The 18,935-nt window shown below is 36.8% G+C and overlaps 1 protein-coding gene across 1 annotated transcript; it reads right to left on the reverse strand.

The window, feature by feature from the left end:
* Nucleotides 1-13,038: 13,038 nt before the first annotated feature.
* slc52a3-1 (solute carrier family 52 member 3-1) lies at nt 13,039-18,197 on the reverse strand. Its single transcript, XM_084086356.1, has 4 exons — nt 17,879-18,197; nt 15,673-16,846; nt 14,849-14,972; nt 13,039-14,250 (listed from the first exon to the last, which is right to left on the reverse strand). Exons 2-4 carry the CDS (start codon nt 16,680-16,682, stop codon nt 14,038-14,040), a joined length of 1,347 nt encoding a protein of 448 aa, XP_083942482.1. The 5' UTR covers nt 16,683-16,846; nt 17,879-18,197; the 3' UTR covers nt 13,039-14,037.
* Between the last annotated feature and the right edge of the window lie 738 nt (nt 18,198-18,935).

Genomic DNA, 18,935 nt, shown 5'->3' on the forward strand with positions numbered 1-18,935 from the left:
ATAGGACAGGATGATGTCGGCATCTGCCTGCATGCTGAACCCTTTATGTTCTTTATGTCTTTGTGCTTACATGTAAAGCAAGTGGGAGTCTCTCAAACCGGCCCCCCATTCACTTAATGAAGTGTCTGAATACACCACACGCCACTATCGCTCTCCCTTTCTCTCCCTCTGAGCAGTTGTCTAAAATAATTATTATACACACACGTGTTCGATATAGCTTTACGATCATTTTTAGGATATTGTTTCAGATTGCCAGTATATTATTTATTTATAATATTTTGCATATGTACGTGCATTATGCATGTATTAATATGGATTCATTTTTACGAGTATTGCTGCTGTTTACATTAATAAGTAAAGAAAAAACATTTAAAATATAAATATTAAATAATATAAGATTTACAAATAATTGAAACTATTTTGAAATAGAAACAGTATATATATATACATTTAATATTATTAATGTTGTTTATATATAAAAATACATTGTTAATATAATTTTTGTGTGTGTGTGTATATATATATATATATATATATATATATATACATTAACTTTATTTGTATCTGTATAAATTTTATGTATACAAATTTTTAACATTACATTTAATCGTTCAATAATTAATTTAAAAAAATATATAAATATAAAATAATATAATGTTACAAATGAACATGTTTTTCCCTTTTCCCTTTTTCTCTATATGTATTATTAATACTATTATTAGTATTATTATAATATTTTTTTTAGTATTATAATTGTTAATTAGCTTTTTATGAATAGATATTTGCATATATATTTGATATTATTAATCTTATTTATTATCTTATTTATTTGCATATTTTTGCATTTATCTGTATATACTTAAATATATATTTTAATGTTATATTTATTTACTTAAATTAAAAAAAATGATCCATTTGCATTAATCTTAATAATCTTCCAAAATCACTGAAATTATCAACAAGTGAAATGTTACAGGTTGTGCTTATGACCCCCCAACCACATTCACACAATGAGAAAAAATCCTAATCTTTCATGTGAGCATCTGGTCAGTGCCCCAGGACAGGCGGTTCCCCCCTCACCCCCCACCTCCAGTGCCTGTGGGCCAGAGGGCCAGATCAGGTCTGCCTGCTGTGTGCTATGAAAGGCTTTGGGTTTCATCCAGTGATTATTGTTTGGGGGGGGGATTTACTCAGTATCTCCATCTATCTCATCCTCAGATGAGGCTACTTTTTCTGTCTCTCTCTCTCTCTCTTGCTTCATCACTTTCTTTATCTCACTCTATCACTGTTTCTTTCTCCATCACTCTTTCTGGAATGCTTCCTGTTTCTCTGATCGCAGGTGTCTGATTCTCTCTTCCTCCGCTGTGGTTTCATTTATCCGGAAGGTTCTTCTTGCCTTGCTCAAAGGAGAAACACAAAACCCACGGTGGGAGATGCTCTCCTTCTCTTTCCTCCTCCTCCTCATTACTGTCTCTCTCCCTCTCATGTTCATTCTTTACATCCTACATTCCCTCATTGTTTTGTGACTTTGTAATTCGTAAAACAGCACGGTTCCTTTGAATGTTTCTCAATGATAAAGTGGATTGGATTTCTAGATTTTTTTTTCTGCTCATATTGTTGCAATTTTCTTCCTGTTGAGCAGTAAGAGATCAGGACTCTCTGAAAGCTCGTTCTTTGGTCTTTCATCATCTTAAACATAAATGTAAAAGTGTAGGGTAATATGTAGACAGTTCACTCTTTACTATTGTCATATTAACTTGCTATAGCCCTTAGTCAAGTTAGACAAAAAAAAAATCATAATTTGTAATAAATGAAAATGAGGCTGTGAGGGCAGGGGCGCGGGAAGATGTTTTAGGTTTTTGGGGGGTGGGGGGGGGTCACCACTTTTGAATAAGAAACTATATCAAGTCTATAAAACTCGTCAAAACTCCGCAAATCACAACAACCGTATCGGTGGGTTTTGACATTATTGATGCTTTCAATCATAATGCAACGGACCGGTCTACGGGACATAAATTAAGCCTTTAAATAAAGGGTTATTGGACTGTTTACACTGTCATATACAATAAAAGAGCCTGCACAGCGACAATTTATGCCTAGTGACACAACACTGACGATGGACTTGCGCTCAGGAGTAGAGCGGCTGTGGATTTAGTTCATTATTTTTTTGAGCGGCTGCGGACAAATTCTTTCTACGCACAGACAATATGACGTCACACTCTGCGTGTTTAATTAATAATATAATTAGTTAATTAATTAATAATTTAACATATAAACAGTCCTAACACTTTTTAATTAGCTCACTTAAAGTGTTTATTACAAATGAATTGCAAAATGCTTAAAACAAATAAATGTAAATGAACAAAAATTTGCGTTACATTTACAATCCTGTGAAAACGGGGTGCTGCAGCACCTCCAGCACTCTGTGTGAGGGATGGACACACAGTGTCCTATACAGTGTCAATCCTATACTATACAGCAGGGATAGGCAACTCCGGTCCTGGAGGGCCACTATCCTGCAGAGTTTAGCTTCAGCCCTCATAAAAACTCACCTGCCTGTATCTATCTAGTAATCCCGAAAACACTGATTGCCTTGTTCAGGTGTGTTTAATTAGGGTTGGAGCTAAACTCTGCAGGACAGTGGCCCTCCAGGACCGGAGTTGCCTATCCCTGCTATACAGTGTCAATCATTCAGCCTTCAAAACAATGAAAACATGTATTTAAAAAAAAACAAAAAAACAAATTTTAATTTAATATAAAAATATAATACAAGAGCATCATATTTTTATTTGTCTCAATAAACATTTACCAGTTATGAACATTATAGTCAAATATTCTGAAATACCGAACATGAAAGTGTTGGAGGAGTGTGAATTATTTTAATTGAATGGGATGACTGAAATAATTTGTCTTTGGGTGAAAGAGGGGTCACTGGTGAAGAAGAAATGACACCTGTGGAAGCTCTTTCCCTGTAATCACATCACATCCTCTCTGTTGCACTCAGTCGTGTGGATAGTAGAGCCTCTCTGGGTTTGAGAGGTACGAAGATAAAGAGAAAGAGTATATAAGTCCAGGACTGTCAGGATATTACAGAAAGAACGAGTCCCTCAATCCCGCAGTCTCTAAAACAGGCTCCAGAGATGCCATTTTGGGCCAGATGACAAATGGCTCCTGTCTGCATCGCTGAGGGAGAGAAGCATGCTGGGAGAATGCTCATTTCCACATAATTACCCTCCTCCTTTCTCTTTCAAGACTCAAGTTCCCTCTTTCTACCTCTATTGCTCTCTTTTTTTCTCTACCTTGCCCTCTATCTCTCCTTCTTTATTCTCTGTCAGTACTAACACAGTTAAGAGAGTTTTTGCTCTTGGCTGCATCTGGTCAACAACGGCATGTCATATTGATTTTCATTTTTCTCATTTGTAGAGCACTTAAAGTCTTGGACAGCATCAAATGTCCATCATCTGACTCTGATTGGTTGAAACTCGTGGATTTCAATGAAAAGCAACAGGTTTCATAGAAATTAAAATGATTCTGATTTACTTTCTATACACTTTTTTTCCTATGATTATTAACTTTTTGATTATAATTGAGAGTGTTTGGTTGTTATTTATTTATTTACTGGTCATAATTGTTGTGTTTGACCAATTGTTGTTGTATAAAGATTTTGAAAAAAATGATTTTGGTTTATTTAGATTTTTTTGAAACAACATTAGTGTAGGAAAAATTATCAAGATAATCTCATCACAGAATGCCAAAATAATTTCTAAAGGATAATTGAGGAGTTTCAACAGATGGGATATAGAAAACAATTAATACAAATTATATTCCCTGCATTACAAGAGCCAAAGATATGTTCCAAAGATACGTTTATTATTGTAACGGTAAAATAAATATATACTATACAAATATTATTTAAAAATGCAAGAAAAACTTATTGCAAATTCTCAGCTATTATTTCTTGTAATATCAGTGAATTTTATAATGGATATATCACAAAGTAAGCTAACAACTTCCTTTTAAAATGTTTTTTTTAGAAGCTGATAAACAACAGAAATGCAGCTGAATCGGCTCTTTTTCGTGTTTGGTCTGAGATGTCGAATGAAAGCATACATAATTGATGGCGTTAGTTACGTCTCCTCAAAACGTCTTCAGAGAATGAAGGCCCCTTCAGCAATGCCTGCACTCAGCCAAATTACACTTAAGTACCTGCTCAATATTTTAACAGGACTCTGGAGTCGGGTGGGAGGGGGTTAAATGATGGGGTGTTGGACGCAGGTGCCTTTATGTATTACAGAAGCACCAGGCAGAAGCTCTTGATGGCACGTCTAATGGGCCTCTTAGTTAAATACGGTCTATTCAAATCCTAAACACTGAACAACCCGTTTAGACGACACTCTAGCACTTCGCACACACTAGGCGCTCCATTTCATCACATTTCCTTCCGCTTTCATAGCTGTACACTTACACAACATTCGGTTTGTCAGTTACTGTCAACTTTGGCAGCTGATTGTATTTTTAAATAGTAGTACACAATTTTCTTAACTGCTTATGTAACTTTGCACAATCAAAAGCAGTCGATTATGTGTCTTGTTCTCAAATATAACCTGGAGTCTGTCAGTGGTGGATCTGCCAGCAAAGAGAGCATCTGTCCTTTATTACAAACCCTCACCGCAGCCCAGAAGGACTGTCCCCGTTCTAGAACTCCCTCAGGGTCTGGAAGGTTATTTACCTCTTTGTCTTGAAAAAAAATCTTTAACAGCTCCTGAGAAAATAAAAATGTCAGTGCATCAGCTCATAAAAGGCAAATTAACCAAACATAAGTTATGTTGAGAATGACTGCTTGGGGTCCCCGGATCAATTTAAATTAATTGAATTTATGTTTTGACCATACAGAATCAACCAATAAAAATCATTACCACTATAGTAAGTAAACACAAAAGGAATACAATGTGGAATATTAAACTGAGCCCAAAATACAGTGCATGAATAATTATGTAATCAATCACAGAAAACAAGAGACAACAGTATATGTTTTGATATCTGTATTGAGTTTCAGATATAGATGACAAACATTGAGATCAGACTAGAGCCCTGGTGAGCTTCTCATCCTCTCAGTTTGGTTCTGGTGTTGATTTGCAGCTTGTCAATGAGCAAATTGACTTCAATCTTCTTGATTTTATTGGAGACTGACCCACTGAACCCAGAGATCTATACACCTGCTACCCAACACACACACACACACACTTAAAGAGCTAAATAGTGAGAATCGAGAGAGTGAAAGATGGTGTAAGAGTGGTGCTGTTATCTAGTAAATCGGTCTGAATTGAAGCATCCTGCAGAATATGTGATGAGTGTGTGTTGTGTTTGAGTGTGTAATGGGGGTAGGGTGGTAAAGGAGGTGTGGGGGGGGGCTCTTTGTTTCCAAATCCATCTGCTGGAACCTAACAAAGGGTAGTAAGGGAGGAGGAATGAGAGGGAGACGGGGGTTTAGGGGATGAGAAACACCACACAGATTGCCTGATGTTGAACGCTTAGTGCGTCTGTGTGTGATAGAGAGAGTTAAAACAATTTAATCCAGAGCTAAAGTGATGGACGCACATGATGGCAATGTAAAAAACCTCAGCTGCCTGCTCTATTGTTGTTGTGGCTGTGACATTAATTTGGCTTTTGAGCACTTGTGAAAGAAAAATAAATGATATTTCGTGTTGGACCTGAAGCTCTGTCCCTCACTGCATTAAATACTAACCATGTCCATTAGCTGCCGTGGGGAATTTATGAATGTTCCTTTGTTGTTTTATGAGTTATAACAGGTGCTTTTATGCTTTTTCATCTGCATTCTCTTCATCAAATGTTGACATGTGTGACTGAGGGACTGAAACGTGTGGAGGCTCAGATGAACCCGATTATGACCCTGGAAACATCACTGATTTGGCCAGGCATGGGATTAATTACTGCAACACCCCGGAGCACGTCAGAGCCCATTATTAGTCATATTTTCATTAGAATTCATTAACAGAAGAAGAATAACAGCCCGTATTGAGCCCATTATTTCAAATTTGTTTTTAAAAAGTATTCAAAAGCTTTCCAGAATGGAGAGATAAAGGTCAGTGCCTCATATCTGCCCCAAACAGTTTCAAAACCTCTTTTTCAATCTCTCAGCCTCTGTTGAAATATTAAGGTCAGCCTTTGTATATGTTTTCATATTTGTGATTTCTTTGTATAGGGAGACATTTAGGCTTTAGGCCGTTACATTAAAGCACAGCAGTCTGTGAAAAGTAGACCAGGCCCGTAACCTTAATCCAGTATGAATAGCTATATATCAAAATAAAAATGCAACCAGTGGTATATATATCAAGATTGATATAAACATGATATAAAGATTAAACTATCCTCTATATTATTTTTACTACTTTTTCATGAAATGATTTAATTTGTTTCAGTAAATGGAAGATTTTTGAAATTATTTGAATGACATTTATGTTAAGTGAAATGGACCTTGGAAGCACAGTAATGATGCTAATGACATCATTACTTTAACCAGACAGACACAGGTCAGTCACACACACACACACACATTCTCAGAACAAGTTTAGTGAATTCTGCTCAGTTTTCCTCCTTATCTAGTTAAGGTCACTCTGTTTCATTCTCTGAAATGGAAATGGAAATGTAGCTTTATAAATATGTATGAGCATGATTGCCTTCCAGCACTCAGAGTAAAAATATTTAGCATCTTTAATCATGTTTATTCAAAGGTTCGTCTTTCTGTTTAACTCGGATTGTTTTCCAGCACGTAAGCTGAAATATCGGATGTTTGGGCTCAGGGTGACCTTGCGGAGCACGACAGCTGTTGTCAGATCTGACTGTGTTGCACAACTCCACTGGACTTGTGCAACATGTGAAAGCTGCAGAAACATGACTGACTGCAAAGTTTAGTAGACACAGGCCCGTGGGGGAACGTGATGTGCTGTCCTGTCAGTCTTCAGCTCCAGGTGAGGCGTTTAGGTGTTAGCGCATGAGAAAGTAAAGGAGCAGTGAGGTAGAATAAACAGCAGCGGTTCAGTGAGAGAGAGAGATCGAGCCGGGAGGCAAATGTTGGCCCAAATGTGAAAATCACTCTATTGTCAGTGCACTGAGATGTACTGTATGCAGTCTCTTATTTTCTTTATTGACCTTACAAAATATGGAAAGGAAAGTCAAGAATATATTACTTTGCGAGGAAAATAAAGGTTGCTTGTTTGGGGGCGTCAGTGTTCCAGTGTTTTGTAGTTTATGTGGTTTCCTACTTTTGCTTAATAAATGATACGGATGAACTAAACTATGTTAGCAGATGATTGTTGTCATGTTTTGTAAATGTTTTATACACTTAGTATTGAAATTGTTATACTGACTGTAAAAGTACTGTAAAAAAAAAACTTTTGTGTTCACTTTTGTATACATAGATGATCATCATTAACATCATTCATTAGTGATAAATCGAATTCAAACTTCAATTAAATCTTTAATTCAATATTTATTTGATTTATAAACTCTTAAAATCCGTAATATAAACATATATTTAGAGAGTTCAGATCATTAGAGATGTAGCAGGTTCCTCAAAATGATGATTTGTAATACTTTGTGTCCAGTGTAGTAACTGATTACATGTAATCTGGATTATGTAATCAGATTCCAAAAAAATAATACTTGTAATTAGATTGTATTATGTTTAATAATATTAATAATCAGAATACAGTTAGTTAGTTAGTTCTGGTTAGTTTGCCATTTTTATGGGCCCAGACCTGACTTTATTTTCATTCAGTTTTCAAATACTTTATTTGAAACTTAAAATTGTTTTCCATTTTTTCTGGAATCCTTTTTTAATGGCTAAATTAAATTTTCAAGTAAAACAAAAAAAGCATGTATAATTAATTGGAATAATAAAACTTGTACAATTTAACAACAATATTAATCTTTTTTTTTTTTTTATTAGGGCCCTGTGAATTTTTTTTCACAAATTTCCCAGTTTTATTTTTTCACAAATTCCGTGTTAATTCTTCTGGGTTCGATACTGGACACCTGTTTGAAATGGTTGATTTAAGGGCACAGAAAAGACACCCTTCACATTTAATGAAGTGAAATAAACTTTTCTTCACTCCAGTCTAGTCTGCAGTCACTTGTTATGGTTCAGGGGTCAGTTAGGCTCTCATGGCAGCTTGTTGATTTCGTGCAAATTACCTTGTGCTGTGAAAGTGCAGGTTCAGAAAGCAAAGCGCGAAAGAGAGAGATGAACATCATAAAACTCAATGACAGCAGAAGTGACTCGGGAAAGGTGAGGATCTCTCTGAAGGTTACCATGGTGATGAGCTCATAGTGTTCGGCTGGCTCTGGTCCAAATGGATACTCTCTCCATCCTTTCATTATGTGAAAGCTGCTAGTGTCCTTTCCAGACGTAGGTAAAAATCATAAATCAGCAGGATGAGATGGAAGAAGAGGAAAAATGGAGGAAGAGATGAAGGAGTGGAAGGAGATAGATGAAGAGCTGGAGAAAAAGATGGAGGAAGACAGAGACGTTAAGAAGTTAAAGTTTCCTTCAGGGACAACAGAGAGATAGCAAGGTGGCAAAATATCAGTGAAAACTGCAGCCAAGTGTTCAGTGTGTGTGTGCACGTGTGTGTGTGTGTCTTGTGATGTTGACTTGTCCTTCTGTTCAGATACACTATCATGATCTTCAAGATTTAAATTAAATATATTAATTATGTCAGTATTGCAATTAATGTCAGTGCACTTTGTATTTAAGACACTAAGTTTCTATTTCTTTGGATGATTTTCACATAAAAAATTCAGCAGCAAAAACAGTGTTAAAGTCGGATCATTCACATACCCCACCATACACTACCATTCAAAAGTAATCAGAATAATAATAAATATTATTACAATAAAAAAAAAACCTGTATTCTATTTTAATATATTTTAAAATGACATGTATCACTGTGATGGCAAAGCTGAATTTTCAGAAGCATCATTACTCCAGTCTTCAGTCACATGATCCTTCAGAAATCATTATAATACGCTGATTTGGTGGCCGAGAAACATTTAATATTATAATCAGTGTTCAGAATTAAGTTAACATAGGGGTGATTTTGAAAATGTTTAAGTCATTTTTTTCTTGTCTTTAGTTTTGAGTAGACATTGACATTTTTGCCATATTTTAATGGTTAATCATTTCATAGGATTTTCCTGTGTCCTCATTTTCATGTGTTCTGTTAATCTTTTTTAAAATCCCTTTATCTAACTAAAGCCAGATCCATAATGACATCATCCCCCAGGAAGTGATATCATTTTTTGTAGGACATCATGAGCACATGAGCAATTTATATGATAAAGTCTGAGATTTTCGTCGTATTAGTTGATTCGTCTTACTTCACAATGTATTGTGGTAGATGACGCTACGAAACTACCATACCAGGGAAAAAATAAGTCAATGGGGCCCATCAACAGTTTGGTTACCAAACATTTTTCAAAATATCTTCTTTTGTGTTCAGCAGAAGATAGAAATTACAGGTTTGAAACAACTTGAAGGTGAGTTCATGACAGAATTTAAATTTTTTGGGTGAACTATCCCTTTAAGTACATAAGCATCACAAGATATGTTGAATATGGTCGAAAGAGTGAAAACATTTCAAGATTTGTATCTGTATCACCCAGATCTAGCCATCTGTTGTTTTACCTCTAGAATGGCCTCATAACGCATTTGCATGAGAGATGATGGCAAAGTACAGATAGAGTGACTGAAGTTCTGTTGCATTAATGTGCCACGCTCATGCTTATACAGTTCATGTGCTATTCTTCAGATGTGCCTGTCGTCAAGGTCATCCGCACCCACTAACACAGTTTTAATTAGCATTCAGGCATCCTGGAGGGGAATTTCTTAGATCTAATCCTCCATTGAGATGTGTGAGGCCGAATGAAGCTACTGATGAGGAATATAAATCTATATATATATCTCTTAAATCTCTTGCATCTTATTAAATCTCCTTTTTTCTTTCTTACAATGAATGATCTTGAATCCCCCAGAAAAGTCTGTTGAGGATATCCTCAAACAATGCACGTCAAACAAAGATTTACTGACCTCAAGAATTATCTGACCGCAAAAGACCTCAGATACTTTCAACCATAAGTGAGCAATAATGAAGTCACTACAACAGACTAACAGCCTCTCACTTCCTCATAGTGTTTCACATCCTAAACAGTGCCCATATGTCCCAACAAACACCCTCAGCAACTAAAGGTTCCCAAGGGTTTAGTTGACCCTCGCTGAACCTCTCCGGTACGATAAAGGGGAGGAAACATTTACATCTGCCAGACAGTGTGAATGACATAGAGCGCGGTTTATTAAAATGTCATCAATGATCACGCTATGATGCTTAAACAGCTGAGCGCAGAAGACCAAACAACCGTTTCGGCTGCGGAGGAAGATGCAGAAGCACTCAAAAGTCATCATGCTACAATTCCAGTGTTTCATAATGATGGATTTTGTAACGTTTTATCTCAAATTATTGGAATGCCAGGGAAAGTATAGTTTTACATAATTACATGACCTTCTGACAGGAACTGAAAATGAGTGTTTCTCAACTAATGGGTTGCCACCCAAACATTGAAGGTCTGAACTGATTATCAACTCTTACTGATTATTAATTACAATATTTTGGTGCAAATTCATCTGTCACTTAGTATACTATAGTGTAGTATTAGTAACAAAAATTTGAATTTTATAATGTGGATAAGTGTTTGTCACAATCACAGTTTTCATAAAAATATTAACCAACATAACTTTTTTTAACATTGATTATGAGAAATGTTTATTGAGCATCAAATCAGCATATTAGAATGATTTCTGAAGGGTCATGTGACACTGAAGACTGGAGTAAAAAAAAAAATCTACTGTAAAATATTTTAAATTGTAAAAATATTTCACAATATTACTGTTGTTACTTTATTTTGGATCAAATAAATGAAGCCTTGATCAGATACTGTACTTCTTTCAAAACCATAAAAAAATGAACTTTGAACAGTATAGAACATTTACAAAAAAAACCCTAAATTGTAATGTTGATAAAAACTTTAAAAGCTGGATCCTGAAGCAAATTCCAACTACCAGTATTTACTATTTACTCCCACTTTACACTACAACGAATCAAGGTCAGTGTGAGTGATGAAGAAAGCCTAAAATAGAGCGGTGCAGAAAGCCTTGTCATTGTCTTCCCCTCTTCCATCCCATGTTCTCTCCTTCACTGAGCTGAAGAACATCAGCGTGCCACTTTTCTGTTCAGACGCAGCATGTTTCGGCGAGCGGAGTCTCGGCTGATCGGCTAGGAGACTTAAGGGCATGTTGATGTTGTTGAAGTTTGGTCCAGAGCAGATGGAACTCGCAGCAGTGATTTTTAAAGAGCCCTCAACCCTCTGCAGGTCTCACGTGACCGAAAAGAAGGAAACCAGGTGGCTACGCGCTCTTGGACCAGCTGGGAGAGTGAAAGACCATCTGACACTCAGCCAGAGAATCATACACTCTCCTCAGCAAACACTTTGCATGTCAATACCATAGTAGCACAAAGGGACCGAGAGACATAGATCCAAGAAATTGAACTAATTATCCTGGCACTCGGCTATTTCTACCCCATTTTTCACAGCTGAACAATTGGGCCCTTAAGTGGATAAACCAGCACAGAAAAGTGGTTTATGACCGTCTTCAGCTTGTAAAGTGAGTCAGTGAGTGTTTGAACAGTACGAATCAGTGGCTTCCTTCATAATCACTGGAACTCAATGAAAAACAATAAAAGTTACGGTCTGTATATATTTATGTAATTATATTAATATTTTGTATTGTCAACTGTCTCACATATAGACCCATATGATCCTCAGATGTTTCTTTGTGGAGATCAAGATGCTGACTACAGTGAGGAGGCAGCATCTGCATGATCTCCTGACCTCTGACCCCCAGGCTTTGTGTAGGAGGTCATTTAGGCTTTTTACGCCACGTTAGGATCAGTCAAGCATTCCTTAGTGCCCAAGAATCAGGGTCAGCAGCTGACACCACTCTCTCCTTTACTCTCCATGTCTCTCTTTGTCCATCTTTTGAATCCCTCAGGATAAGTGTTATAATACTGCTCATTTTTTGTCTCTCCTCATCAGTTTGATCACCTGTCCGGAGATTTAACTTTATAACCGCAGCCAAAGGTCAGGCTTTGGTTGATTTCTCAGGGTACATGTGTGTTCTTGGGCTGATTTGCATTGTCTTTAAATAGATTTTTTTATGTGAGGGTGTTAAATCAAATGTTGTCAGTGGCAGAAGTGGTTTTAGGTTGGCACAAATGCAACGGCACCCTTGTTGGCATAAATAAAATAACAGTCGGTTGACTCAGAAATTGATGTGGGTGGTTGAAGTCTACTGATTCAAAATCTAGACCGCTAGCTCAGACGTTGCCAGATTGATTCCAAAATGTGCAACTCAAGAACTGGGGATTTATTGAGATCACAATCACAATTTGTGCCCTTGAGCAAGACATTGAATCCCAGGTTATTACAGGAGAGACGTCTCTGCAAGTTGCTTGGGATGAAGCTCAATAAACGTTTCCAGTAAATGACAAGTAGTAGTGAAGGATAAACAAAGCTTTGCAAAAACCAGAGGCTTTTCTCTCAACTTTATCGTAAAAAGGTTAATTACTCGAATCTTTTATTTTATTATTTTATTGAAATTTTTTATTTTATATAAAAGCCACTGTTGAAGTCTGTGCATTAGCAATAAAATAATTCAAATTAATGAAACAAATTCATGAATAAAATCTGTGATCCGTCTATTTTAACCATGCTTCAGTCCTGGTTTCAGCTGTTATTCCTTGGTTAAATGAGCAGTGGGCTTCATACATAAATTATGGTATGTATTGTAAAAAAAATTATAATAATTGTTTTACAATTAGGAAAACTCGCTCCTTATGAACCAGATACTAAAGCAGTCATGGTTCTCAGATGAGCGAAACTTCAGACATCATAGATCACGTTTTTGGTGAATCAAGCTTCAATATCGAACGCAACATCAGTAGTATTTAGCTTGATTTATTTATTTTAAATTAATTTTAATTTTTGGGGATGCTGTCAGTAACACTGTCAATCAGAAGTTTACTCTGAAGCCTGTCTTGCAAAAGAGCAGTTGCATCAGCAAAATATCCAGCAAATGAGCGCCATCTAGCGATGGCATAGGTGCCACGGCATGTTGTTTAAACCTTCCAGGTTCTATTTATCACAGAAAATAATTTCGACTCATCCCTCAAGTTGTGTGTACAGCAATGTACTTGCAGTTGTAGTCTATGGGGCAAGACATTGTATTGATAAATGTTAAAATACTTTGTTAAAATGCATAGTTTTAACAGTATAGCCTAAAGATTTACATATGAAAATGACACTGAGATAAATATGTTTTACAAGTTATCAGAAAACTCTTGACATGACCATATACACCCACTGCACCCTGAAGCTTTGACATTATATGTACAAGGAACAGAAAGGGAGTGTTTACATAGAACATGATTCATGAGTCTATGGACTTCCATTGTGAGCGCTTTCATTTTCTTTTACAGATTGAGGGACGAGTCAAAATTATTTATGTGGTCTTTGACTGATAGAGCGTTTAGCTGATAGAGCGTAACTTGTTTAAAAACATTAATTTAACCTAAAACATTTAATTAATACCAGTTTGAGACAGCATTTATAATACAAAATTTAACAACGCAATCATCTGATTTTGCCATCTGATAATATTGAAACAACATACCAGTAATCAACAAATGATTCAGAAACACTTGTAAATGTTTCCAGAAACTCACAACATCATAAATAATAATCCACAATAATATAAAAGATGTACAAATGTTAAATTAATGTGAAAACAAAAGAGAAGAGCAAGTAAGTGCCAAATGTTAGTTCAGTATGTCACCATCATTAGCTCAGCTATGATGTGAAAATGAGTTAGCAGTTCATTTCCCTGTTAGTCTTATTAAACTCTTGTTATAATGGGCATTTGGTGTTGCAAACGTCCCCCGACTGGAAGAGATGATAGATGTTAACCAGGGGGAACATAATGAAGGAGCCCAACAAAGATCCTGTCTGCACTGCTGCTCCACACCACACGAGAGCGCTGTGACTCCGGTCCCTCAGAATCACACCTACCATCACCTTCACATAGGACAGCAGACCAGTAAAGAAAACCCATGACAAAACCTGAAACAAGTTGAAACATAAAAAAAGAGTGACAAATAGGTCGTCAGATGCTTGTCAGATTAATATATGTTCATTAATATATATAGAGAACCTGTCATGTCTGTGACAGTATATCTGAAGTAGTTAGTTATCAGGGTATTATGCTGAGGTGTTGAGAAAGAGTAGTAGCCTATATCTCATCTCAGCCAGTGTTTAATAAGTCTGAAATTACACAACTCATCATTACTAGTGACGCAAACACTCGACTTTGAAACTAGGGCACATGGATCTGGATTTTTCTATCCTGGACGTTTAAGCATTATCCCAAATCAAGCTCTAATCATTTGTGATGTTCACTAGGTTTCATTATAATTCAGAAGGTTACTTTTTTGAGAGTTTAATATTGTTTTTTTTCCTTCACTTATCCTGCATTAGCCATGACTGTTTTACTTCTTTCTTTTTTTTTTTGTAGCCTTAGGAACAAAATAGTTTTGCTGAACCATTTACATTGATCTTTTAACATTTCATTCTGAATAGAATCAACAATAGATTCATGTAAAGCTAAACATTTAGACAGAATCTTCTAGAAATGGGCTGATTACATTAAAAGGGAACTTACTATAATAGCGTCCCCTAGAGGTGTATGTTGGAGTAATGGGCAGGGACTCATGGCAGCCATGGCCATATTGTAGCCTCCAAATACAGACCCCAGCAGACACAGGACGCCCAGAAACACTAACGAACTGGAAGAGAAAATTATACTCACTTTTAGTCAAACTCCTATTATGAACCTTTCTTAAAATTTGCTTTAAAATAAATATTATTCCATGTTTTTCATTCATTTTACACACTGAGGGACCTTTTTTGTGGTAATCAACAGCAGGCCTCAGATGCCATGGATTACATCTTAGATGCCTTAATTGATTTAACCTGGAATATATCTTTAAAACAAATTATCTACTTAATAGAACACAAAATATGTGCAAATCGGCAAAACATTAAATATGATTAGATTGTAATCAGGGCTTGACATTAACACCCACCAAATATGGGTGGATTTCAGCGGTGGCGTGTAACAGTCAGTCCTACTAGCCACTTTTGCTCTGGATGAATATTGTTGGTGTTACAGGGCTTGAATTTCGATGAGGGATTGCACGTATTGAGCATAATTTTACTCATACCCGCAGATTTTGTGCTCACACCCAAAGTGTCTGTGCGTCAGGTCTTAAAGTGACAGCAGCCTAATATACCAGCTGCTAAATTATGAGATAATATTAAAAATATCTATATGGCAGTTTTTCTCTATGTTATCGATGTCAAAATTGTGGCCAGTGAAAATGCTAAGTGGCTAGTAACTTTGTAAAAACAAATAGCCACAGTGGCTGGTGAGCAAAAAAAAGTTAATGTCAAGCCCTGATTGTAATTAAAAATGGAGATATATACCGTTTGGGGAAAAACATGGCTATGATGCACGCCACTGGATTGGCTACCGCCGACAGAGCGGCTGACAGGTGATAGGCCATATTTCCATAAGGCATACAGGAGAACGTCTGCACTGAGGGCAGCAGTCCGTTCGTTGCACCATTCACCCACACCACCATAAAATAGATGAACGCCAGCTGATAGTCGGAGTGCAGCGGTTTAGGAAGTACCACTCTGATCTGCTTCTTTTCCTCTTCCTCTTGACTGTTTGGATTGGGGTCCACGTGGCCCTCCAAACCACTGCAGACTGTTGCCACGGCATCTGAGTCCGGGACGAGATTTTCAGTGGATAGTTCAAAGGTGCGAGGCAGACGGTTTAATATGAGGAAAGCACCCAGGCTTATTGCTGTCATTACGGCCAGGAAAGAGAAGAAGATCTCAGTGGAGAAATTAGGAGGGAGGTACTGCGTCTCCACAATGAAGGTCGGAGGTTCAGAGTCTGTGAGGTTATCTGACACGTGCGACACATTGACACATTTTGACATTCCAACCCCTTGCGCCAGCGCCACCAGGCCTGGAACCAGACCGCTCAGACCTTCTCCAATGAAGTATGTGGTGATGTATTTGGCTGGAAGTTGCATCATGAATGGCAGAAAGGTTACAGATGAGGTGCAATCGACTAGAGCAAGAAAAAATGTGAGGATGAAAAATGCTGTGCTACGCGGTTGACCGAGGAGCATGGTGGTGTTCTTCCAAAACACAGCCAGTAGGACGCAGGCTACAACACCGATTGACAGGACCGCATAGATGACGAGATTTTCACGTAGTCTTCCAGGACAGAATTTGTGCGCCAGGGTCACCAGCAAAGGCCCTAAGTTGGCAAGCTGAATGATGACTGTGAGGTACGATGGCAAGTCCCAACCCTCTGGTAGAACATTGACTATCAGAGGAAGTTCTACCCACAAGCCATTAATGGACACCCAGGAGCCCAGACCGAAAGCACACGCCAAGGCATGGGTGTACAAAGGCATAGTGAACGTCTTTATCAGAGGGCAAACGGGTGGTTGAAGAACTATCTGATGTCAGACAACTTTCAACTGTGTGACTCTTCGGTATTTTATATTGTGTGACGCCACTTCAGTTGGGCTGTGGTTTGATGTCTTCTCTTCTTGCCTTTGTCAAAACATCAGATTACCTTTAAAGAGAGAAAAAAAACATAATATGACATCTCTGACTGAGGAACCATTGCACAACCCTGGGAATTAAGACTATATATTCAACTGTTCAAAATGTTGGGGTCAGTAAGATATTTGTAATGTTTTTAGTCTTTTATGCTCACCAAGGCTGCATATATATAAAAATACTTTAAAAAAAATAAATAAAAAAAACGTAATACAGTATTTTAAAATGTATATATATATACAGTACTGTGCAAAAGTCTTAGGCATCTTATATCTTTTGCTGTAGTGTGTCAGTAGGAAATATCAGTTTACATTTCTAAACATTCTTTTTGCCATTAATTGTAATAATCCAGTGAGATTTCTGTATTAACATGCCTAAGACTTTTGCACAGTACTGTTTGTTTATATATATATATATATATGTCAACATTTGAAGTGGATCAGAACCTTTCATCAAAGTTATACATGAATTTTGAACAATACCCATTCTTGTCTTAGACAACTTTGATGAACTTTTTGATTCATTTTAAATTTTGACTACTGTATATATATATAATATTATTATTATTATTATTATTATTATTACATCATACTTTAAGCTTACAAAACGTTGCATGCAATACAAAGTTCAAGTGCAGCATAGCAATAAAATTATTATAAACCGGCACTATAACAATCGACAATAAAATGTGAATTGCTGTATTAATGTGGCTTATTAATTGTAAAAAGTACAAAAATCAGTAATCATTCTAAATTCAAATATGAATTGTTAATTCTTGTTAATTCTGTTAACTGGAAACAGTGGTCTAGGTGGTTTTTATACAACCAAAGACAATGTTAAAAGTTAAAATGAACTTGTCAGTCAATGGTTAAAGACCATTGGATTTGCATACATGTAACATCCAACATGATAACAAAAGCGACACATTAAAAATATTCAGTCAGCATGTAAGCAAACATCCGATACCTGTAACTCAGGACAAAAGACTGATTTATGATTTATGTGTTATCTCACTGGAGGAGCATTAAACAAATTCAGTACTCACATTACTGCTGAGCCAATGTGACAGAACATGCTCTTCTTTCTGACACAGACATTAGTTTGCTCTACGAACCGGTAAGTCATAGAAGTGACATTCATTCAGCAATCCTGTATCTCGTTACCGTTTAACCTCTCAACTCTAAAGATGTCCACAGTGTGGTTTTTAACCTCAGCGTGTGAGTGTGGGTGAGTCTCATGAAGGTCATCCCGCTCTAATGAAGTGCATAACTCTCCTGTCACATGACACTGCAACAAAATTGCCTTTTAGCTGGTCCAGTTTTTCTGCATAACTCTTGTACTATAGCATTGGCATCAAAGTGTGCAACTAAAGGAGGACAGAGTTCAGTGAGCAGTAAAATTTGTACTCACAGGCCTGTTGTGCCTCTGAGATGTATCACGGTTATTTAATCGTGAACAGAATATCCTGAACTTTTTTGCGGCATGTACTTTGACCCTATTCAACCATCATATCTTTCATCAAGAATAACAAATGTTGAGCACAGAGACTTCAATTCACATCATATTTAAGCCATAGTCCTTGTACCACAATCTGACGTTCTCGGTGTGGAACTTTGAACCGTTAAAAGTCTTTACAAAACATTAAACTTACCTTAGGTGCTGTTTATTTTTATACTCTCATAGCAGATATAGAATCAATCTCTCATATAGAATCAATCACAAAACATCACAACCCAGAGCTCATTCTGGCACAGCATACAGTATAAGTGCAGCTTTATATGGTGTGACCTACATATACTTTACTACTCTCATTACTAATTAACAGCTTATTTTAGGTTTTGAACTTGTACCCAACAAGAAAGATTTATTTTAACTATTAACGCATTACATAAAGGCATCGGGCATGTATAGATGGGACCCATGAGTACATAAGTGACTTTACCAGAAATCAGACACAAACAAAAGTCAATGACTTGAAGCCAGATGGGGTAAGATAGCAGCCAAAGGTTCACAGATTATAACGCAAATATCTAACCAGCCATTCACACGGCAGCAACTCAATGCATGAAGGCATGTAGACATGGTCAAGGCGATCCGCTGAA

This window comes from Abramis brama, assembly GCF_963993115.1.
Source record: "Abramis brama genome assembly, chromosome: 16".
NCBI lineage: Eukaryota > Metazoa > Chordata > Actinopteri > Cypriniformes > Leuciscidae > Abramis > Abramis brama.